Source organism: Oncorhynchus clarkii, chromosome 32 (assembly GCF_045791955.1).
Source record: "Oncorhynchus clarkii lewisi isolate Uvic-CL-2024 chromosome 32, UVic_Ocla_1.0, whole genome shotgun sequence".
In the NCBI taxonomy this organism is placed as follows: domain Eukaryota; kingdom Metazoa; phylum Chordata; class Actinopteri; order Salmoniformes; family Salmonidae; genus Oncorhynchus; species Oncorhynchus clarkii.
Window position 1 is genome coordinate 38873884 of NC_092178.1, and position 25018 is coordinate 38898901.

General features: G+C 42.6%; 1 protein-coding gene across 2 annotated transcripts in view; it reads left to right on the forward strand.

Moving 5' to 3' along the window:
- The first annotated feature begins 15031 nt into the window (after nt 1-15031).
- The window catches only part of LOC139392350 (pygopus homolog 2 (Drosophila)), a 32557-nt gene continuing 22570 nt past the window's right edge, over nt 15032-25018 (forward strand). Inside the window, exon 1 of one of the 2 annotated variants that reach the window (XM_071140278.1) lies at nt 15032-15979. In XM_071140278.1, coding sequence (XP_070996379.1) covers nt 15922-15979 — 58 coding nt within the window. In that variant the 5' untranslated portion in view covers nt 15032-15921. The remainder of the gene's footprint in view (nt 15980-25018) is intronic. The other variant, XM_071140279.1, reaches the window with a different exon arrangement.

The window sequence follows — 25018 nt, forward strand, 5'->3', positions numbered from 1 at the left end:
GTACCTCGTACAACCAGGATCTGGAAAATGTGTAAAACTTCTTGCAAACCACAATTTATGAAATTGATGTTGATACCACTAAGGTTAATCCTAGGGTTGCAGAGTTGAGGTCTCGGATGCTGCATTGAGTTACTAAAAGTTTTGAAGTTGCAAAGGGTTAAAACACAGCATAGGAAATAATATTTTTCATTTCACACAACGTTTTCATATCATTCATCTAAAATGTTGTCTTTTGCTTGCAAAAGCCCCCAGGGTAATGCTAATTCCTTGACAAAACACTTGAAGTTGGGCCACGGACTTTGTCCAGGAAAGACACCTCATCTTAAAATGCGGTCAGGCTGGTTGTTCACAAGTTTATGGCACTTTTTCTGGGTTCAGAAAGCATCTTTATAAAGCACATGAACCTAGTTCTGATCATGGTGAAGGCCCCTCTACAGGTGAATATGTAGCACTAAGTCATTTTGATGACTTGCCATCAACAAGTTCCCCTTCTGACTCAGTCCTTGTCAATAAGAGTCTTGTAGACAGATGAGCTGCAACCATAGCTGAACTTAAAGTGGCAGGTGTTGGTGAAACAACCATTAACTCTTTGGTCATTTCCATGGAAATGATAATATTCATATTCAAGCTAAAGAAGCTGTGAAGAAATGTCTGTTTATACAGGAGCCTATTAAAAGTGACATTGAGTGTAAAATTAATTAGTGTTTTGAAAAAATAAATCCTTTTGGTGTATTAAATTCTGAAAGTAAGAGAAGGCAGTATTTTACAGAAAAGTGGGGAAGGGTAGACCCAGTTGAGTACGTTCTTGGTACAAGATTTGATTCACAACGCAATCGGACTACTAGAGGCTATGATCAAATTGTTGTCACTGATACATTTGTTTACATCCCAATTTTGAAAACATTACAGTTTATTTACAAACACCCTAATATAAAGGAGATGATGCAGACTGATTCCAGTTCAAGAAGACTTTATAACTAATGTGATGGAGATCTGTTCAAGAGCCATGCTCTATTTTCAAAACAGAAGCATGCAATTCAGATACAGCTTTTCTATGATGATTTTGAAACTGCAAATGCTCTTGGATCAAAACGGGGTATACATAAATTAGGAGCAATCTATTTCACCTTACGGAATTTTTCTCCAAAGTTCAACTCATTTTTGCTTAATATTCGTTGCTTTATTTCATGCCCAAGACCTTAAAACATATGGCTTTTCGAAAATACTTGATCCAATTGTGTAGGATATTAAATTACTTGAGAGGGATAGAATTATGGTCCCCTTGTATGATAGACCAGTGTTTGGAACTATTGTCCAAGCCCCTGTTACAGGTGACAACCTTCATCTTCACTGTTTATTTGGTTTTGTTGAGTCATTCAGTGCCAGATATTGTTACCGCTTTCGTCTTGCTGAGAAAGAGGACTTTCAGACTGAATTTGATGAAGATTCACCTAAGATAGTTATGCGAACTCGAGCACCTCATGCAGAACACTGCCAAAAAAAGGAGACAAATCGCAGTCTTCCATATGTGATGGGTGATAAACGTTCTTACATTCTAAACTCCTTGCAGTACTTCAATACATGTGAAAACGTCTCTGTCGATATTATGTGTGATATCTTGGAGGGAGTGGCACAATATGAAATGAAACTGTTAATACTGCACTTGATAGACAAGTACACAACATCAAATGAAATAGACAGGAGAATAAAGAGCTTTAACTATGGTTACATAGAGCAAAACGACAAACATGAAGTTAGGAGAGGACTCTAATGACTAAATGCTATCCAGTCCTGGTGTTTACTTCGCAATCTACCACTTATCTTCGGAGACTTAGTTTGTCCAAATGATCTACACTGGTATTCACTGTTGCTTCAGATAGTACACATTGTATTTTCTCTAATGATATCAAAGGGTATTAAAAAAATTTTGAAACACTTAATCGCAGAACACCACAGGTTGTTCAAGCAATTGTTTCCAAAAAAGAAGCTGCTATCGAAGCATCATTTTATGGTGCATTACCCCACATGTATGCTTAAAATGGGACCTGTTTTGCATAGCTGGTGCATGCGCTATGAAGCAAAGCATAATTTCTTTAAAAAACAATTAAAAAGCTTCAATAATGTAACTAAAACATTGGCAAAAAAACACAAGTCAAAAAGCATACAGTTGGCAGACATTTGACACCAACAGAGTCATGGTCAGTCAGGCTGTGAGAAGGTGTTCGCCCTTGTCTCGTGCCTCTCGGGGAAAGCCCTGGAGTGGGCCAACGCCATGTGGGGAGAAGGAGATGCGGCGCTGGACCATTTCGAGGATTTCACCCGCCCGAGGGTAGAGCGGCGGGTAAACGCCTTTTCCATCTGAGGCAGGGGACGAGGACCGCCCAGGAGTGCGCAATGGACTTTAGGACCCTGGCCGCCTGTGCGGGATGGAAAGACAGGGCCCTGATCGACCACTATCGCTGCAGTTAGTGCGAGGACGTCGAGAGTTGGCCTGCAGGGACACCACCCTCACCTTTGACCAGCTGGTGGACCTGTCCATTCGGCTGGATAACCTGCTGGCTACCCGCAGACGTCCAGAGCGGGGTCTGTCGGTTCCATCCCCCAGCACCACCGCTCCGATGCCCATGGAGTTGGAAGGTGCTGTGCTCAGGGAGACCGTAGGAGTTTCCATCTCGTGCACCATCTGTGGCCGCAGAGGTCACACTGCCAGTCGGTGCCGGGTTGGTCCCTCTGGGGATCGAGGCAGCAGGCAGGGCACTCTGGCATCACCCCAAGTGAGAAGGCACCATTCTCACCCAGAGCCCTCTGTTGCACACATGCTTTTGTTTGTTACTTTTCCTGAGTTTTCCCCGCATTCCCAGCATAAGGTGCTCGTCAATACAGGCGCAGCTGGGAATTTTATAGACAGATCTGTAGTTTTTTTTATTTTTATAGACATTTGCCTGTAGTTTAGGGATCCCCATCGTTCCAGTGGCTATGCCCTTCCCAGTTCACGCCTTAGACAGTCGACCATTAGGATCAGGGTGGATTAGGGAGGCCACCGCTCCTCTGGGTATAGTGACGCAGGGGGGTCACAAGGAGAGAATCAGACTCTTCCTCATTGACTCTCCTGCGTTACCCGTGGTGCTAGGCCTACCCTGGTTAGCTTGTCATGACCCCACTGTTCCATGGCAACGGAGGGCCCTCACGGGGTGGTCGCGAGAGTTCTTGGGGAGGTGTTTAGGGGTTTCCGTGGGTGCTACTACGGTGGAAAGTCCAGACCAGGTCTCCACCGTGCACATTCCCCTCGAATATGCCGATTTGGCTCTCACCTTCTCCAAAAAGAAGGCGACTCAATTACCACCCCATCGACCATGGGATTGTGCGATAAATCTTCTGATAGACACCGCACTTCCCAGGAGTCACATGTATCCCCTGTCACAGGCGGAGACGGCTGCTATGGAAGCATATGTCTCCGAATCCCTGCATCAGGGGTACAAGTTTATTTTTTGTGAAGAAGAAGGAGGGAGGTCTGCGCCCGTGTATTGACTATCGAGGCCTTAATCATATCACTGTGAGGTACAGTTACCCGCTACCTCTGATCGCCACAACGATTCAGTCAATGCACAGGGCGCGCTTCTTCACCAAACTAGATCTCAGGAGCGCGTACAACCTGGTGCGTATCTGGGAGGGAGACGAGTGGAAGACGGCGTTCAGTACTACCTCAGGGCATTATGAGTTCCTCGTCATGCCGTACGGGTTGATGAATGCTCCATCAGTCTTCCAATCCTTTGTAGACAAGATTTTCAGGGACCTGCACGGGCAGGGTGTAGTGGTGTATATTGATGACATTCTGATATACTCCACTGCACACGCCGAGCATGTGTCCCTGGTACACAGGGTGCTTGGTCGACTGTTGGAGCATGACCTGCATGTCAAGGCTGAAAAATGCCTGTTCTTCCAACAGTCTGTCTCCTTCCTAGGGTACCGCATTTCTACCTCAGGGGTGGAGATGGAGAGTGACCGCATTTCAGCCGTGCGTAATTGGCCAACCCAGCGGTTTCTAGGGTTTGCCAATTACTTCCGGAGGGTTATCTGGGGTTTTGGTCAGGTGGCGGCTCCCATTACCTCACTGCTGAAGGGGGGACCGGTACGTTTGCAGTGGTCGGCTGAGGCGGACAGGGCTTTTGGTCACCTGAGGGCTCTGTTTAACTCGGCTCCCGTGCTGGACCATCCGGATCCCTCTTTGGCATTCGTAGTGGAGGTGGACGCGTCCAAGGCTGGGATAGGAGCTGTGCTCTCTCAGCGCTTGGGTACACCACCGAAGATCTGCCCCTGTGCCTTCTTCTCGAGGAAGCTCAGACCGGCGGAGCGAAACTATGACGTGGGAGATCCGGAGCTGTTGGCTGTCGTCAAGGCTTTGAAGGTGTGGAGACATTGGCTTGAAGGGGCTAAACACCCTTTTCTCATCTGGACTGACCACCGCAATCTGGAGTACATCCAGGCGGCAAGGAGACTGAACCCTCGCCAGGCAAGGTGGGCCATGTTTTTCACCCGTTTTGTTTTCACCCTTTCTTACAGACCAGGTTCCCAGAACGTGAAGGCAGACGCACTATCCAGGCTGTATGACACAGAGGAGTGGCCCATAGATCCCACCCCCATACTCCCGGCCTCCTGCCTGGTGGCACCGGTCGTGTGGGAGCTGGACGCGGACATTGAGCAGGCGTTACATGCATTGTCCGCTCCCCTCCAGTGTCCAGCTGGGCGTCTGCACATTCCGTCTGCTGTTCATAACTGGCTGATGTATTGGGCCCACACGTCACCCTCCTCTGGTCATCCAGGCATGCGCTGTCTGAGTGTGAAGTACTGGTGGCCCACTTTGGCTAAGGACGTGAGGGTTTATGTTTCCTCCTGCTCAGTGTGCGCCCAGTGTAAGGCTCCTAGGCACCTGCCCAGAGGTAAGCTACACCCCTTACCCGTTCCACAACTGCCATGGTCACACCTGTCAATCTATTTCCTGGCCGATTACCCCCCATCACAGGGAAACACCACGATCCTGGTTGTTGTGGATCGTTTCTCTAAGTCCTGCCGTCTCCTTTCTCTGCTCGGTCTCCCTACGGCCCTTCAGACTGCGGAGGCCTTGTTTACGCACGTCTTCCGGCACTACGGGGTGCCTGAGGATATAATGTCTGATTGGGGTCCCCAGTTCACGTCGAGGGTCTGGAGGGCGTTCTTGGAACGTTTGGGGGTCTCGATCAGCCTTACCTCGGGTTTCCACCCCGAGAGTAACGGGCAGGTGGAGAGAGTTAACCAAGATATGGGTAGGTTTCTGAGGTCTTATTGCCAGGACCGGCCGGGAGAGTGGGCGGTGTTCGTGCCCTGGGTAGAAATGGCCCAGAACTCGCTCCGCCACTCCTCCACTAACCTCTCCCCTTTCCTGTGCGTACTGGGGTACCAGCCGGTTCTGGCGCCTTGGCATCAGAGCCAGATTGAGGCTCCTGCGGTGGACGACTGGTTCAGGCGCGCGGAGGAGACGCTCATGTTTACCTTCAACGGGCCGTGCTGCACCAGAAAACCAGCGCAGACCATCACCGCAGTGAGGCCCCGGTGTTCGCACCGGGGGACCGGGTCTGGCTCTTGACCCGAAACCTGCCCCTCCCCCTGCCCTTCCGGAAGCTGGGGCCGCGGTTTGTGGGGCCATTTAAAGTCCTGAGGAGACTGAACGAGGTTAGTTACAGGTTACAACTTCCTCCCGATTACTGTATTAACCCCTCGTTCCATGTGTCTCTCCTCAGGTCAGTGGTGGCTGGCCCGCACCAGGAGTCTGAGGTGCGGGAGGTTCCTCCGCCCCCTCTGGACATTGAGGGGGCCCCGGCGTATTCCGTCCGCTCTATACTGGATTTGAGGCGCCGGGCGAGGGGCCTTCAGTACCTCATGGAGTGGGAGGGGTATGGTCCGGAGGAGAGATGCTGGGTTCTGGTTAAGGACGTGTTGGACCCTTCATTGCTGCAGGAGTTCCACCGTCTCCGTCCGGATCGCCCTACACCTTGCCCTCCGGGTCGTCCCCGAGGCCGGTGTCGGCGCTGCTGGAGCCACGCATCAGGGGGGGGGTGGGGGTGGTGGGGGGGGGGGGGGGGGGGTACTGCCGAAGTCGGTTCCTCTCCTTGTTCGGGCGGCGTTCGGCGTCACCGGTCTTCTAGCCATCCCCGATCCGCCTTTGATTTTCCATTTGTCTTGTCTTGTTTTTCCACACACCTGGTTCACATTTCCCTCATTACTTGTCATGTATTTAACCCTCTGTTCCCCCCATGTCTGTGTGTGAAATTGTTTGTTGTAAGTGGTTGTGCACATTGTGACTGGTGCGCGACGGGTTTTGTACCCATATTTTGTTATTCTGGATGCCGTTGGTTTTGTTAATTAAACTGCTCCGGTTATTACCCAGTTCTGCTCTCTTGCATATGACTTCCCTGCCACCAGTTACTTACAATGTGAGATGCCAGTTTCCCAAAATCCTCCATGTCATTGTTTGATGTATTGAATTGCAATATTGAGCTTTTTTATGTACATGTATTAAAGTGAACAGAGGTCAACATTTCATTTGAGTCTACAATTGTATTTTATTTATCAGTATTTTGATGTATGTATTGCAATTGTCTTACGTTTAAGAATAAAGTGCTTTGTTCAATACTGACTTCTGATTTATTGACGTTAAGTTTAGTTGTACAAATGCTACTCTTGACTGATAATATTCAATTCTATATTGAGTGAATTTTCAGTAGAGTTGTTTCCATGTTAAGCTAAATAGAGTAAATTACAGTTTGTAGAGTTAAATATCAACACTGAAGAGAGTAGAAATAACTCTGAAAATTGAACTCTGCAACAAGAGTAATTTTTACTCTATTTAGACTGGGACCAAATGTTCTCTTTTGTAGAGTATAATTGTATTAAATTTGAGTAAAATTTACACAGATAAATTTACTGTGTACAGCGGTATCATTGTGGCACCATCTTCGTCCCAGATCCATTATCCAAACAACAACACCTATCTGCTAAATACCGCCATGGTAAAAGGAATTCATTCACACCTGATTCCTCTGCTCTGTCTTTTTATCAGTGCCTAGGCCTCAAGTTTATCTCATTGTCTGATACTAAATACCAGATCAGTAACTGTACAGGGGGTCGTTTGGATGTAGTAAATGTTCTTATTCAGTCATCTCTAACCCGATCCCCAGGCTCAATTGCTACAGCATATAGAGATCCGGCTGGTGGACGAAATAAAGTAATCTCTAGTTATATTGCCTTGCAAGCAGGATGATGGTTAATTAAATAATGACTGATACAGAGGTAGGATCTTCATTTGAGCCAGGTCTATTCAAAATGAAAATAATCCTTTAACAATAGGAAATGTTAATTATTATGTGGATTATAGTTAATTTAAAAAAATGTAGGGATTGATATATTTTACAGTAGGGCAAATCAAGGCTGACATTTTAAAGTGGAAATTACAATGCAGGAAAATTCTCATAAACAAATGAGTGGTCAAATTAAGATCCTACATCTTTAGGCCCCAGTGTGTCCATCCCTTCCCTTAACCAGGATCTAATAGCACAGAGTACGCAATTGGTGATGGCTTTAGCACTTCAAAGGACAGTTTTAGGGACAACTCCTACGACAAACACACAGACACAATCTCTGTATCTCTCTTTCTCATGCACACATGTGCACACACACACGCTTTAGCATTTCCAGTGACCTGACCACAATATAGTGTGTAGGATAAGCAAAGTGATATATAGGCTACACACTGATCAGGCCATGAGTTGCTCAGAAAATACCTCAGTCGGCCCCATGTCAAGTTAGGTATTTTTTGGTCAGAGTATACTTTTTGGGGCCAGGCCTCATACGTGGAAACACAAAAGTCTGCGTCTTTAGGGCAAACACTGGGGTAAAGTCTTATAATGGAAATGATGCAAAACTGTAGCTTCCTCTGAGGCCCGTGACAGATATTCCCTTTTTCATAGCCAAACAAAGACAGGCAGATTGAGAACAGCAAACAGGAGTCAAAGGGATTTACCCCTCAAAACATAAAACTATACCTCACCTATTTTTCATCCCTCCTTTAACTGTCTTTATTTCACACCATCTCGCCACATTGTTTTCTCTTGATTTTACATTTTCGAAGCCTAACCAGAGGGGACCTGGGTTAGCGCCTGAGTGTCAGATGCTTTTTATAAAATGATAGTCTTCACCGGGAGCTTGAAAGAGAGAAAAGAGAAGGATGATGTGGAGGGGTGAGAGATGGGGAACCTTGCTGGGGGGGGGGGGGGGGGGGGGGGTTGAGAGGGAGATGGAAAGGAAGATAAAGAGACAGACAAGGAGTGGATACAATGAGATTCATGAGTGGATTCACAGCTTCAACCGTTCCTTTGCTTTTCAGTGTCAACAGTATGAATGACACCACATGTTCTTTTTTGGTAGGATTCCTGTTGCAACCTACTATTAAATCATGGCTTGCCTTAGTGTATCAAAAATCTGTTAATATAATACAATAGTTATGCTTCATTCATTGAGTGATACTCATCAAAATTAAGTTTAGGTTCATACTTTGAATTTGCAGTCACTATACACCTCGGCCCTCATACAATAACTGCTATATAGGCCTATACCCCCATAATAAAACATAATGCAAGCTAAACAAACAAACAAATACAAATATATTATCAAATGTATTATTAGCATTTATCATTAGCCTCATATTGCCTCTAGAAATCTATTCTGGTCTCATAGACTAGACGTAACATAGTAAATGTACATCTGGGACACTAATTAGTATTATATGTTACGTTTGGTTAGTATTATATGTTACGTTTGGTATGGTTACAAAAGACAGAAAGTTACTTAAGGCAAAAATGAAAGGAGGGTGGTTGGTCAGGGTTTTGATCACACAGACAGATATGTTCCGGGTTGCCTCTGAGAATAACATTGATGTATACAGTGACTCGTTGACTGGCTTAATCAGAAAGTGCATAGAGGATGTTGTTCTCACTGTGATGATTAAAACCGTGGATAGATGGCAGCATTTGAGCAAAACTGAAAGTGCGAACCACGGCAAGGTGACTGGGAACATGGACAAGTACAAACAGTTCAGCTATGCCCTCCATAAGGCAGTCAAACAGGCAAAACGTTTCTGGCAGGGACTCCAGACAATCAAAGATTATAAAGGGATAACCAGCCACGTCGCGGACACCGACGCCTTGCTCCCGGAAAAGCTAAACACCTCCTTCGAAAACATAGTGCCGCCAACGCGGGCCACCTCCACTCATGAGGACTGTGAGCTCTCGTTCTTCGTGGCCAAAATATGTAAGACATTTAAGCGTGTTAATCCCCTCAAGACTGTCGGCCCAGACAGCATTCCTAACCGTGTCGTCTGAGCATGTGCAGACCAGCTGTTAAATAGTCACTACTAGCCGGCCTGCGCCCAGTACCCTGCCCTGAACTTTAGTCACTGTTACTAGCCTTTACTCAACTCTGCACCTTAGAGACTGCTGCACTATGTGCATAGCCATTGAACACTGGGTTCTTGAATAATGTTTACAACTGTTTTACCCATTTCATATGTATATACTGTATTCTAGTCAAGGCTCATCCTATATAACTACTGCTGTACACACATATATGGTCCATAATGTCTATAAACATCATTATATGCATATATATTTCTATTCCTGCCTCTGACGTAGTATTATTTAGACATTTCTTAATTCCTTTATTTTTATTTGTTGGATCTGCGTGTATTGTTTTGTATTGTTAGGCATTACTGCACTGTTAGAGTAAGGAACATAAGCATTTTGCTCCACCTGCGATAACATCTGCAAAATATGTGTACGCGACCAATACAATTTTATTTGATGGAAGAGCATATATGTATGTCTAGCAACCCAAAGGTTGCGTGTTCGAATCTCATTACGGACAACTTTATCATTTTAGCTAACTTTACAACTACTTACTATTTTTTAGCTAATTTGCAACTACTTGGCATGTTAGCTAACCCTTCCCCTGGCCTTAACCTAACTCCTAACGCTAAACTTAATCCCTAACCCAACCCCTAGCCACCTAGCTAATGTTAGCCACAACAAATTGGAATCTGTGTCCACGTATTGCAAATTTGTAACATGTTATACGAATTGCAATTCGTTACATGTCATTATTGGCGTGTATTCATGGATGCCAATGGAAGTCAGAGTTCCCCAGAAAATTTACAACAACAAAAAAATACAGATATATCTTTCTTCTCTGTGTTTCATAATTTTTCTTCAATTAGCAAGAGGCTGAACATATCCCACCAGAAAAAGCTAAACTGGAATTCTTCCATCTCATTGTGTTGTTGTCCTAAATTAGCCATGGATGGAGATAGGGATTTGGACTTGTGGTTTAATTTAATTCTCAGTACTTTTCTTTTCTGGCTTGGCTTCCCCAGTGATTTTACCCCCTCACCGCTACTGCGTGTCATACAAATTGTAATTAGTAACATATCATACGAAATTGATGATGGACATCCACAAATGGACATCCACAAATTAATACATACCATATGATATACTAATATACTAAATGGAGGGAGAGAGATTTACGTGTACTAGGTTACCTCTACCCTTGAGTCCAGCATCACATCCTGTTGAGAATAGAATTATCCTACAATTTCTAAAGTGCTTCAAAATGTCTTACCATCTCTGTTTTGAGTACCACTGGGCTGCTGTGGAAGTTCGGGTTCTTGTCCTGCTTTTCCACTTTGATCAGACAACTGATCATTTGCAGAACCAGTACTTTTCAGTGGCCAGTGCTCATCAAAAACCGGTGACTCTGCTTTGGAATTGTGCCATTCCTTCCCAATTCTATGGCAGAAATTTGAGAATTGCTATCCACTTTGTGCGCTGGTTGCTTTGGTGCCAATGCCAACTCCCTGTCCAGGTTACCCCTTGATAGGGAGTGTGATTCTGAAGCAGAGAGGATCCTTTTGGTACCGTTCTTCAAATTGATGGGGAATTCTTTGAACCACTTTGCCATGATCTCTGTATAAAGCTAATACTCTCTTTGGTCCAAAAACGATATGTACCATGCACTGTGCAAGCCCCAAAGACGCACATTTAGAAATCACAGTAGGCTATTCTGAAACAAAAGACTTCCATTGCTTTAACACAAGGCTCTTTTTTTTTTTAGATTCCCTGCATGTAGTCTAAAGTCTCCACTAGATAATATTTTGTTTAAATTAAACAGAGGATATTGTTATTATAGCCAAATTGTCTAATTATAGGTTATAACAAATTCCAAATTAAATAGAATATGATTTTCATTTGATAATCAGATATATTGATTAGGCTAACGTAATCATCATGTTCAATTACATTTTCTAATAAAGATCACAAGGTAAAAACTAAATGAGAGAAATAATAAATGCCCTACATGTGATAGCCTATAACAAAATAAAGGCGTACCTGTAGCCTATATTGGAAGATTTCTCCCTACTTTAACCCATTGTTGATTATCTAAGTCAGGTCCTATCTCAGCCTCTTCCATTCAGCTGCATGTAACAGTTATTCCTTTTGGGTGAAGAGAAGTCTTTGGAGTGGGAAAACTTGAAAGAATCAAAAGTTTTTCTTAGTTCTTATTCGTGATCCCATTCCCAGACTGTCCAATCTTCTTGGCTGTCTATTCTTGTGATGTAGCTCGCTGACTGTGGCACGAAGTTGAGGAGTGGGAAAGAAGGGTGGACACACACTAGAAACACAGACTAGCGTACAGTGGGAGGTGATTATTTCTAGTGGGATCTACTATCATGGATGCAAGACGGGGAAAACAATTGTATTTATATATTTTGTCTGTGATGCTTATAGCCTGGAACAAAGGTAAGGCTAGGCTATTCATATAATATGTTACAAATTTACAAATCGTGTATGATATGTTACAAATTCCATATTGTTGTGGCTAAAGTTAGCTAGATGGCTAACGCTGAGGGGTTAGGGTTAGGGGTTAAGGCTAGGGTAGGGTTAAGGGAAGGGTATTGGTCACATACACATGGTTAGCAGATGTTATTGTGAGTGTAGCGAAATGCTTGTGCTTCTAGTTCCAACAGTGCAGCAATATCTAGTAAGTAATCTAACAATTCCACAACGACTACCTAAAACACATAAATCTAAGTAAAGGGATGGAATAAGAATATATACATATAAATAAATTGATGAGCAATGACTGAACGGCGTAGGCAAGATGCAATAGATGGTATAAAATACAGTAAACACATGAGATGCGTATCGCAAGATGATGATTTCAAGTCTGTATGTAGGCAGCAACCTTTCTGTGTTAGTGATGGCTGTTAAACAGTCTGATGGCCTTGAGATAAATTGCTTCTTTCAGTCTCTCGGTCCAAACTTTGATGCACCTGTACTGACATCGCCTTCTGGATGGTAGGCAGTGAACAGGCAGTGGCTCGGGTGGTTGTTGTCCTTGATGATCTTTATGGCCTTCCTGTGACATCGGGTGCGGTAGGTACCCTGGAGGGCAGGTAGTCTGCTCCCGGTGATGCGTTGTGCAGACCGTACCACCCTCTGGGAGCCCTGCGGTTGTGGGCGGTGAGGTTTCCATACCAGGCGGTGGCACAGCCCAACAGGATGGATTGTGCATCTGTAAAGGTTTGTGAGGGTTTTAGGTAACAAGACAAATTTCTTCAGACTCCTGAGGTTGAAGAAGGCGAAGGGCGCCTAATCAACCTCAGGAGTCTGAAGAAATTTGTACCATTTCAGTTTGTCCGTGATGTGTACGCCGAGGAAATTAAAGCTTTCCACATTCTCCACTGCTGTCCCGTCGATGTGGATAGGGGGGTGCTCCCTGTAGTCAATGAACAGCATTCTTACATAGGTATTCCAGATGGGATAGGGCAGTGTGCAGTGCGATGGCATCGTCTGTGGACCTATTGGGGTGGTGTGCAAATTAAAGTGGGTCTAGGGTGTCAGGTAAGGTGGAAGTGATATGATCCTTGACTAGTCTCTCAAAGCACTTCATGATGACAGGAGTGCTACGGGGCAATAGTCATTTAGTTCAGTTACCTTTGCCTTCTTGGGTACAGGAACAATGGTGGCCATCTTGAAGCATGTGGGGACAGCAGACTGGGATAGGGAGAGATTGGACACTGTATGTCCGTTAACACACCAGCCAGCTGGTCTGCCATGCTCTGAGGATGTGGCTAGGGATGCCGTCTGGGCCAGCAGCCTTGTGAAGGTTAACACTTGAAATTTTCTGGATTGACTGACCTTCATGTCTTAAAGCCATGATGGACTGTCATTTCTCTTTGCTTATTTGAGCTGTTCTTGCCATAATATGGACTTGGTCTTTTACCAAATAGGGCTGTCTTCTGTATACCACCCCTACCCTGTCAAACTAACTGGCTCAAACTAATTGGCTCAAACTCATTAAGAAGGAAAGAAATTCCACAAATTAACAAGGCACACCTGTTAATTTAAATGCATTCTAGGTGACTACCTCATGAAGCTGGTTGAGAGAATGCCAAGAGTGTGCAAAGCTGTCGTCATGGCAGAGAGTGGCTACTTTGAAGAATCTCAAATATAAAATCTATTTTGATAAGTTTAACACTTTTTTGGTTACTACATGATTCCATATGTGTTATTTTATAGTTTTGTTGTCTTCACTATTATTCTACCATGTAGAAAATAGTAAAAATAAAGAAAAACCCTTGAATGAGTAGGTGTCCAAACTTTTGACTGGTAGTGTACATCAAATGATAAATCAGTGTCACAAATGCGCCTTATGTGAAGGAGTTGGCTATATATGGTAAACTATTTTTTAATGAAGGTGTATGATCGCTGTTGAAATGAAGAAAGGCATTTCCCTCCGTTTCTTTTCTATACACCTTAGTGTGCAAGCCATTGCCATCTTTCTTAGCCAAAACATCCAAAAAGGAAACATGTCCTTTATAGGACAGCCTACTAACATACGTTTAATGGACGGCATCCTGGAATTCATGTAGCCTATGTAAAGAATTACTGCGATTTAAGATCACCTGACCAAATGAAAAAAATGTAATCAATATATCTCATAAACAATTTAATACACTTAGAATAGGGATTATTATCATACACGATGTCCAACTCAAATTTCTCTAGAAATATATTTGCATAATTGGGCGATCCCATGGCATTTAGGTAATGACATCATAATGTATTTGTAATGCTTGTGTTTATCTTTATTGGATTTTCATGTTTCCCCCACAGCTCCCTCTGCTGGGATCTCTTGATTGAGCCAATACTGACTGTGAATGCATAATTAACTACGCCCAAGAGGTATTGTTGTTGTGACATTGATTGACATTGCCCTTAAAAAGGGCTAATACCCAAAACGTTCATGCGGATGTATTTACCGGAGTGCTGTCCTATTTCTGTTCTTTGGATTATATATGAGGATACAGCACCCGATTTAAGTTTATATAAAGTGGAGTCGAGCATGTTGTTTATCTTTTCAAACACTATTATTACAGAGTCCATGCAACTAATTATGTCACTTGATAAGCACAGTTTTACTCCTGAATTTATTTAGGTTTGCTATAACAAAGGGGTTGAATACTTGACTCAAGAAAGACATTTAAGCTTTACATTTTTTATTGATTTGTAAAAATGTCTAATAACCTAATTTCACTTTGACATTATGGGGTATTGTGTGTAGGCCAGTGACAAAACATTTAAATTTGAATCCATTTGAAATACAAACTAACACAAAATTAGGAAAAAGTAATGGGATGTGATTACTTGTGTCCATCCCTACTTCAGCGTTGAAAGTGGTCCGTTCTAGACTGCTCCATAACCTGCTGTTAAAGGTGAGGTAATTCACAAATTAAGTAAACAATGTGTGCTATTTCTTGCACAAAATGAATCGGTAAAACTACAGCTAGAAGTATGATGAAGTGTAATAACGTTTATTATCACCCTGGATGCAGAGAGTGACTGATTTAGAAATCTCGTTTTAGGACACCCCTACTTTCCCTCTGAGTTGTAATGTTCCCGGGTGCGCGTCTCCTGCCTGGCCCTCTTTGTCCGGCGGCGACAGTAGAGGCCGTGATTAATATGGCAAAATTTGCATGAATTATTATTTTAAGCTGTATCACAACATAAAGCATATACCATGTGAGGACTGGTATATCGGCAATGACACACCGGAGATGTTCATATTAACGGACTGCAGAGCAAGCAACGCCGGAGAAAGGGTATAGTTTGCTTCCCAATAATGCTAGCAAGCTAGCTAGCTTTTCGTAGCTAACTAACTCAAGTAGCTAACATTTTACTAGAGACCGGTTATTTTGTACCGCTTGCTATGAAGGCGAAACTGGTCAATTAACCAAATTGAATGTAGATAATGAATTATTATAAATCATAATCTACATGTTATCACAAACATAGTAACTAGCTAGCGACTAACGTTACCCAAATGTGATAGCTAACTTTGCTATCCAGCTAGCTAGCCAACTATCTTAATTGCTAACTTTACTCATATGTAACTAAGTTTTATTATTTTTAGAGCGAGGAAGGTAGTGTTATGCAACTTGCATTCTGGCAAACATTATCCACAGTTTCATTCAGCCCGGCTCTTCATCTTTTGCAAGGTGGCTGCTGAAACTAACCCTGGCTAGCCACAGTTGTTGGCCACCGAACTCCGTGACAGTCAAAGCGTTGTGCGCAAGATATCTAGCTGTTAAACGAGTTGTGAATTGCAAGGGGATACACATTACCTATCTATAGAAACCGTCCTCATATCCAAAGACCGTGTATGACTCTACTTGCGAGTATTGCTCAGGTCCAAATTATCAAGACTTTTCGTAATTAAAAAAAAATTCTTACATGATATGAACGGTGAAATGTCACCGCACCGACAGTCATATTAATGGCTGCCGAATCGGGGAGACTACTGGCGGGACAAGGCCAAGGAAAGCGAGGCAAAGGTAGGTATATGATAATTCATTCATCCACCCCCGTCTGTCTCAGATCAGAACTAACCATTAGTTACCCCTGCTGCAAATCCACGTGTCTTACAGGACTGTAGACGGTTGTTCTGTCATGTAGTTTGTCTGACCTGCTATTCATGTTGGTATTAGCCTGCCTTGTATTAATTTCATTTCTACGTTCATGATTTGTCCATTATTTCCCTCTGTCTCATAATCAACCAAACCTGCTTGGTGATTTGTTGTGGCTGTTCAACACTCAAATGAAATCTAAGTTTATCAGTACATACACAGTTCAGATATTATAGCGGGTGTAGCTCTTGAAAATCCATCTCCATATGTAGTGTTTTCAACCATTAAATTCACCGCCATGTAAACTACAATTTAGTCATTTAGCAGACGCTCTTATCCAGAGTGACTTAGAGTTGAGTGCATACATATACATTCGTACTGGTTCCCCGTGGGAATCAAAGCCACAACCCTGGCAATGCATGTGCATGCTCTACCAACTGAGCCACATGGGACCAATTATGATGCTGTGTTTTTTAAAGGTCCCTGTTACGAATCCCTTTTGGCCCGACAGTCTAGGGGGGGGGATGGTAATGAGACCCGTAACATAACTCATGCAAATTATAATGTGACAAAGTGTGAACGAAATAACCACGATAACTGAAATATACCATCAAACTCAGGGTTTATTTATAAACACACGGTAATGGGGAGGGGGGGGGGAGCAGGAAAAGGGGCTGAGCTGGACCCGAGGAAAGAAACAATAAGTATTCAAAAACACCCCTAAACTAGACTAGCCTATTTCAACAACAGCGAACTAACTAACCAAAAATACAGTGGGTGGTCCGCCCAGTTCTAACTAGTGTATTTAACAAAGTCTACCTATGGGTAGTGTATGCCCATGGGCGACTTGTCTTGGTTTCCCCTTTTCCCACCAGCAATCAAACAAACACCATAACCAAAGACAATACTCACAGGTGATGACAAAGTGATTTGGAGGTGCTCAAACAAAAGAGAGGTTAAGACACAAAGAGAGAGTGAAACACAGAGAGCTACAGACATGGCATTTACAGAGAGATTGAGCTCTAGAGCAAACAACTAATGGGGGTTTTAAACCAAGGGAAAGGAACTGTGATTAGGTAGGAAACAGGAGGAGGTGTGTCTTCTGATTGATGATTGATTGTTGACTGATTTGGGGAGTGATGATTTTCACCTGTGAGGGGAGAAGGAGAGAAAACAACACAGGATACATACACACACACACACAGGATACCTGTATCCGTAACAGTCCCAAACAGTCATTCAGATTCCCATGTATAATAGCCTTTTGAGTGACTGAAATATCACCAATAATATTTTTGAGGGGTAGAAATTATCAACATTTTAGAAATTAATTAAATTAATTTCTCTCATGGCTTACTAGCAGGAAGTTTGACAATACAGGCTGAGTAGGCAGGGAGCTTATATTCATGAGGTCGCCTTTACTGACATGTCTTTGAAATGCCTATGTCAATAAACTTGGATGCAGTGTTGCAGTAAAATCATCTCAAGCAAATTTGGTGATGCACAAAGCAACTCAAACAATATTGAAGTTCCATCAATGGTGTAATTTTTATTTATTTATTCATCTCCCGATTGGCATGTCTCTTGTGATGCAGTTCACAGCAGCACTGATGGATGTGTTGACATGACAACTGTCAGAGTTTTGACCCCCCCCCCATCTTCTTGTTCCATGCTGGCTCAAGAACTAACTAGCCAATAACTAGCTAACACCAGACGCAGATGAAAGGGAAGACATGTAAGTATCTTTGCCATAGATGAAGTGTAAACTTTTAATTGTATTTGCTGACAGCCTACAGTCCCAATTTGGGCACTAGTAGAGTAGCCATCTAGCTATATAAATCACGCCCCTCCGCAAACACGCCTTCTCCCCGATGTTGGTTATAAGGTGGTACTTATTTCAATTGGGTAAGAGAATATGTTACCATTGGTGTATTAAAATGAGTTAGGGTGACATCCCCCTATCCCCTCAATAATACCGCCCTGTGAATCCATGTGGGAGGGGACCAACAATTTATGATCAAACTTTATCAATGTAGATGCAAAAGTCATGTTTCATACTTTGGTCATATACTTTGATCTGGTTTCATCCGAATATCATCACATTTAATGAGAAACATAATTTTGACTGTTCATGACCTTTAGAGACGTCAGTCATCGTTTTCTAAACATATTTATCTTTCATGTCACCGATAAATAATAAAAAAGACACTTACTGTAGCAGTTTTGCACAGATCTTCACTTCCTCCCCAATTAGCTTACACACGGGTGTTTGGAGCGTGCTAGATGGGTAATTAGCACAAGTGACGGCCTATGTCTTCCGTAAACAAGCGCTGTAACATGGAGATATGTGACTCGTTTCAGGAAACTAGGTTTATGTCACTACTTCACAGAAGAGCCATTTGAACGTACATTTACATTTCTTTTTTTTTTTTATCTAAATGTTTTTTTTGGGCTGAAATGCCTTCTTGGAAATGATGTGCCTTAACACTTGTATGCCATCTTTAAATATGAATCAAATTGTTAAATGACGAGCCTAGTTGGTTTAGCCACAGAAAAAGCTAGCAACCTTCCTGCTAGCCATGATTGGCTGAGATAGTCAGTGGGTTGGACATGCGGAGAGATGAGTTTGGATTTGTCTGCCATGTAGCACGCTTCTGTCTATAACGTGAGCTGTGTAGGTAATCCTTTCTAACGTGGCTTTTTTGAAAGATATCACGTAGTAGAACTGTGTTGCTCTCCAGTTTCTGGAGGACCGAGTTTTGAAATCAGTGGAATTAGTGTAGGATAGCTAAGGAGATGGAGAAAATTCAGGCGTTTGATTGCAAAAATGCAGACCGAGTCGAAAAGAGAACAATTATACAACAGAAGGCTGTTGTATAAAACACCTGTCTCCAGATAACATCTTCAAACTAAGGGAAACCATGGTATCCATGACAGAGAGGGTGAAGCGTCCATCCATGTATACAGGTAAGATAGTCTAGCTAGCTACATTTTCAGATATTACACGTTTCACATTTTGTCAGTCGTTTTCATTTGAAGTTAGTGTACTGTTAGTTAGCTAACGTTACGTGTATGATCTGTGTAGTTACTTGTATCTCAGAGCCATTTGCGTAACGTTATCCGTTGGGATGATGTCACTGCGACAACTGTCGATAGACGTAGCTGGCAAATACGGTCTGGCGATCTACTCTGATTTCAGAGCACTCTCGTCAGTGTGCCAGAGCGCAGAATAACTGACACATTTACGAATGCTCAACACCAGTTGAATATGGCCGGTGTCAGTTAAAGTTGGAAAAAAAGCGTAACTAAATTGTTGCCAGCAGCACAGTTGCAGTCACCAATGCCCTGAATAACATAAAAACAGCCTAGGTGAGTAAAATGGTCAGTGAGCTGTTCTCTCATTTGTGTCTGGAAGTAGCTAGCCAACGTTAGCCAGTTAGCTTGGGTACTTGACTGCTGCTGTTAGGTTGGAACGCTCGGATCAACCCTACTCCTCGGCCAGAGCGTCTAGTGTGCACTCAACACTCCTAGAGCAACCACTGAGTTTACGAACAGACAATCTGACAACGCTCTGAGTTTATGAACGCCCAGAGCGCACTCTGAGCACACTCTGACACTCCAGATTAAATTTACAAACACACCCATATTATAAATCAGTCTTTAGTCTTGAAATCTTTGGTTGTTTAGTACAAGGCCTCACATGTGAATCCTTAAAGAGATGGGTGGGGCTAAGGCTTTAGATGGTGTGACCGATACTGAATGGGTGTAGATAAAGAAGGGTTGTTGAGTAGTGTTGCACATTTTGGGGAATATATGGGAATTATCGGTAATATATGGGAATTAATGGAAATGTATTCAAATTAATATTAATACCATCTAAATGTAAATGTATATATTTACCATATCATATTGAGACATAATTGTATGTTCTTAAATCCTTCCAATAGAAATAAAAAAAACTATTTAGTTACGAATTGAACTCTAATAAAATGAGTTGACTGAACAACAACAAAGGGAATATTGAATGATCCCCAATGATCCATCGCATCTCTAAAATGATAGTCTAGAAACCTACTAAAGCTTTAGTTGTCTTCCTCTCAGGCTTCCATGTCTTCTCCCTGAACCTCATCAATGTCCACCACTTGAACATCAGACTTAGTCCTCATCTTCACTGTCACTTTCCAACCGTGTTGAGGATGGCTCATTGTCATGCTCAAAAAGCGACAAATTTGCCCAGATGGCCACCAATTTTTCAACCCTTGTATTGGTCAGCCTGTTGTATGCTTTGGTGTGTGTGTTCCTAAAACAAGGACAAGTTGCGCTCTGAGGCGGCTGGTGTTGGTGGGATTTGGAGGATGATGGAGGCAACAGGGAAAAGAGCCTCAGATCCACAAAGTCCCTTCCACCAGGTGGCTGATGAGATGTTGGCACGACTGCCATATTGCATCTCCATCCCAAAGCCCTTGCTTGGAAGTGTACTTCGCCAGACTGCCAAGAACCGTGCCCTCATCCAGGCCTAGGTGGCGAGACACAATAGTGATGACACCATAGGCCTTATTGATCTCTGCAACAGACAGGATTCTCTTTTCAGCATTCTTGGGGTCCAACATGTATGCTGCGGCGTGTATGGGCTTCGGGCTGAAGTTGTCAGGCTTTGATGTATTTCAGAACTGCAGTTTCCTCTGTTTTGGAGCAACAGTGAAGTGGGCAGGGCAGTTGTTACTGTAATTTAATTATGCCAATGTGCTTTCATTAATTGAAAACCCTTAATCTAGTTTATGAGAATTTGTAAGATTCTTGTTTGCATAAAATAGACGGAGACCAGTCAATCCAATAATAGGTAACAGAATTTATTCTCGGAGCGCGCTCCCACTTCACCACGAGCAACAGTTTATATACAAATCATGACGTCATTTCATTGCTTTAACCTGTTGGATCTCTAGGGGCGCTATTTCATTTTTGGATAAAAAAACATTCCCGTTTTAAGCGCGATATTTTGTCACGAAAAGATGCTCGACTATGCATATTCTTGACAGTTTTTGAAAGAAAACACTCTGAAGTTTCAGAAGCTGCAAAGATATTGTCTGTAAGTGCCCCAGAACTCATTCTACAGGCGAAACCAAGATGATGCGTCAAGCAGGAAATGAGCAGAATCTCTGAAGCTCTGTTTTCCATTGTCTCCTTATATGGCTGTGATTGCGCAAGGTATGAGCCTACACTTTCTGTCGTTCCCCCAAGGTGTTAGCAGCATTGTGACGTATTTGTAGGCATATCATTGGAAGATTGACCATAAGAGACTACATTTTCCAAGTGTCCGCCTGGTGTCCTGCGTGGAATTCGGTGTGCAAACGCCAGCTGCTTGTACTTTTCCATTTGATTGAGGGGAGAAACCATGCTTCCACGAACGATATATCATTGAAGAGATATGTGAAAAACACCTTGAGGATTGATTCTAAACAACGTTTGCCATGTTTTCAGTCAATATTATGGAGTTAATTTGGAAAAAAGTTTGCGTTTTGAGGACTGAATTTTCGTTTTTTTTTTGGTAGCCAAATGTGATGTAGAAAACGGAGCTATTTCGAATTCACAAAGAATATTTTTTGGAAAAACTGAGCATCTGCTATCTAACTGAGAGTCTCCTCATTGAAAACATCCGAAGTTCTTCAAAGGTAAATGATTTTATTTGAAGGCTTTTATGTTTTTGTTGAAATCTTGCGTGCTGGATGCTAACGCTAATGCTAACGCTAAATGCTACGCTAGCTAGCCACTTTTACACAAATTATTGTTTTCCTATGGTTGAGAAGCATATTTTGAAAATCTGAGATGACAGTGTTGTTTACAAAAGGCTAAGCTTGAGAGATTGCATATTTATTTCATTTCATTTGCAATTTTCATGAATAGTTAACGTTGCGTTATGGTAATGAGCTTAGGTCTGTAAATAGAATCCCGGATCCGGGTTTGGTAGACGCAACAGGTTAACAGAATCCCCTCCTCTCGACCGGGACGAAGTAAGGTGAAAAGTTCATTCTAACTTACTAACACACTCCCAGGTAACTTTTGACCCCTCAACATTATCGATCACCACTGAGCTGACAGTTCTAATTAACAGAAATCATTTAAAATGATTTGTTCAGTCATCAGATTTCTTAAATACATCTGCAAGCAGAGTCTGAACATCAGACAGGATGGCATCGTCTCCATCAATCTGTGCAATGTCTACTGCTATAGGTTTCAGGAGTTTCAGGCTGCTTACCACTCTCTCCCAAAATACATCATCCAGGAGGATCCTCTTGATGGGGCTGTCCATATCAACAGACTGTGATATGGCCATTTTCTTGGAGAGACTCCTTCTCCTCCAGCAGACTGTCAAACATGATGACAACACCACCCCAACGGGTATTGCTGGGCAGCTTCAATGTGGTGCTCTTATTCTTCTCACTTTGCTTGGTGAGGTAGATTGCTGCTATAACTTGATGACCCTTCACATACCTAACCATTTCCCTGGCTCTCTTGTAGAGTGTATCCATTGTTTTCATTGCCATGATGTCCATGAGGAGCAGATTCAATGCACAACTCCTCCACTTTGGACCATGCAGCCTTCATGTTTGCAGCATTGTCTGTCACCAATGCAAATACCTTCTGTGGTCCAAGGTCATTGATGACTGCCTTCAGCTCATCTGCAATTTAGAGACCACTGTGTCTGCTGTCCCTTGTGTCTGTGCTTTTGTAGAGTACTGGTTGAGGGGTGGAGATGTATTTAATTATTCCTTTCCCAAGAACATTTGACTACCCATCAGAGATGATTGTGATAGTCTGCTTTCTCTATGATTTGTTTGACCTTCACTTGAACTCTGAACTCTGCATCCAGCAAATGAGTAGATAAAGCATGTCTGGTTGGAGGGGTTTTATGCTGGGCGAAGAACATTCAGAAATCTCTTCCAATACACATTGCCTGTGAGCATCAGAGTTTTTGAATAAGTTGCATACATTTTGAGCAAGACATTTTTCTGGCTACATTCCTCCATTGAGTCAAACTTCTGATTCCAGGAGAACCATGAACTGTTGCTATAAGGTGTCTGATTCATCAGTTTCACCTCGAATAGAAGTAGAGGGACCTTTGTCAGAGGTTGCTTGTTGTGATCACTGAGGGAACTTTATGCACTTGGCCAAATGATTCTGCATCTTTGTTGCATTCTTTAAATGATTTGAAACGGTATTTGCAAATGTACCCAGATTGTCCTTCTACTTTAGCTGCAGTGAAACCCCTCGACAACCTTCCGCTGAAAAGGCAGCGCGTGAAATTCAAAAATATTTGTTTGAAATATGTAACTTTCACACATTGACCTCTTGTGTCTGGGGGGCAGTATTTTCATTTTTGGAAACATGATTTTCCCAAAGTAAACAGGATATTTTGTCAGGCCAAGATGCTAGAATATGCATATAATTGACAGTTTAGGATAGAAAACACTCTAAAGTTTCCAAAACTGTAAAAATATTGTCTGAGTATAACAGAACTGATATTGCAGGCGAAAGCCTGAGAAAAATCCAATCCGGAAGTGCCTCATGTTTTGAAAGCTCTGCGTTCCAATGCGTCCCTATTGAGCAGTGAATGGGCTATCAACCAGATGACTTTTTCTACGTATTCCCCAAGGTGTCTACAGCATTGTGACAGTTTTATGCCTTTATGTTGAAGAATACCCAAGCGGCTACATTGCGTAAGTGGTCACCTGATGGCTCTGAGTGATTCTCGCGTAAAATACAGAGGTAGCCATTTTTCCAATCGGTCCTACTGAAAAACCAATTGTCCCGGTGGATATATTATCGAATAGATATTTGAAAAACACCTTGAGGATTGATTATAAACAACGTTTGCCATGTTTCTGTCGATATTATGGAGCTAATTTTGAATATTTTCCGGCGTTGTCGTGACCAAAATTTTCGGTCGATTTCTCAGCCAAACATGAAAAACAAACGGAGCTATTTCGCCTTCCTTTGGAAAAAAAGGAACATTGGCTATCCGGGATGGGGTGTCTCTAGAGGTTAACAAGTCCAATACAGCAAATGAAAGATAAGCATCTTGTTAATCTACCCATCATGTCCGATTTCAAAAATGCTTTACAGCGAAAGCACAGCATATGATTGTTAGGTCATAGCCAAGTCAAAAAACCACAGCCATTTTTCCAGCCAAAGATAGGAGTCACAAAAAGCAGAAATATAGATAAAATTCATCACTAACCTTTGATCTTCATCAAATGACACTCATAGGACATCATGTTACACAATACATGTATGTTTTGTTCGATAATGTGCATATTTATATCCAAAAATCTTAGTTTACATTGGCGCGTTACGTGCAGTAATGTTTTGATTCCAAAACATCCAGTGATTTTGCAGAAATACTCATAAACATTGATAAAAGATACAACTGCTATTCACAGAATTAAAGATAGACTTCGCCTTAATGCAACCGCTGTGTCAGATTTTGAGAAAACTTCACGGAAAAAGCATCATCTGAGAACGGCGCTCAGAGCCCAATTCAGCCAGATAAATATTTGAGTCGACAGAAGTTAGAAATAACACTATAAATATTCACTAACCTTTGATCTTCATCAGAAGGCACTCCCAGGAATCCCAGTTAGACAATAAATTACTGAGTTTGTTCCATAAAGTCCATCATTTATGTCCAAATAGCCACTTGTTGTTAGCGTGTTCAGCCCAGTAATCCATCTTCATGAGGCGCAGGCACTTCGTCCAGACAAACTCAAAAAGTTCCGTTACAGGTCGTAGAAACAAGTCAAACGATGCATGGAATCAATCTTTAGGATTTTTTAAACATAAAATATCAATAATGTTCCAACCGGAGAATTCCTATGTCTGAAGAAAAGCAATGGAACGAGAGCTAACTGTCGGGAGCGTGCGTCACGAGCCTGAGACTCTGCCAGACCACTGACTCAAACAGGTCTCATG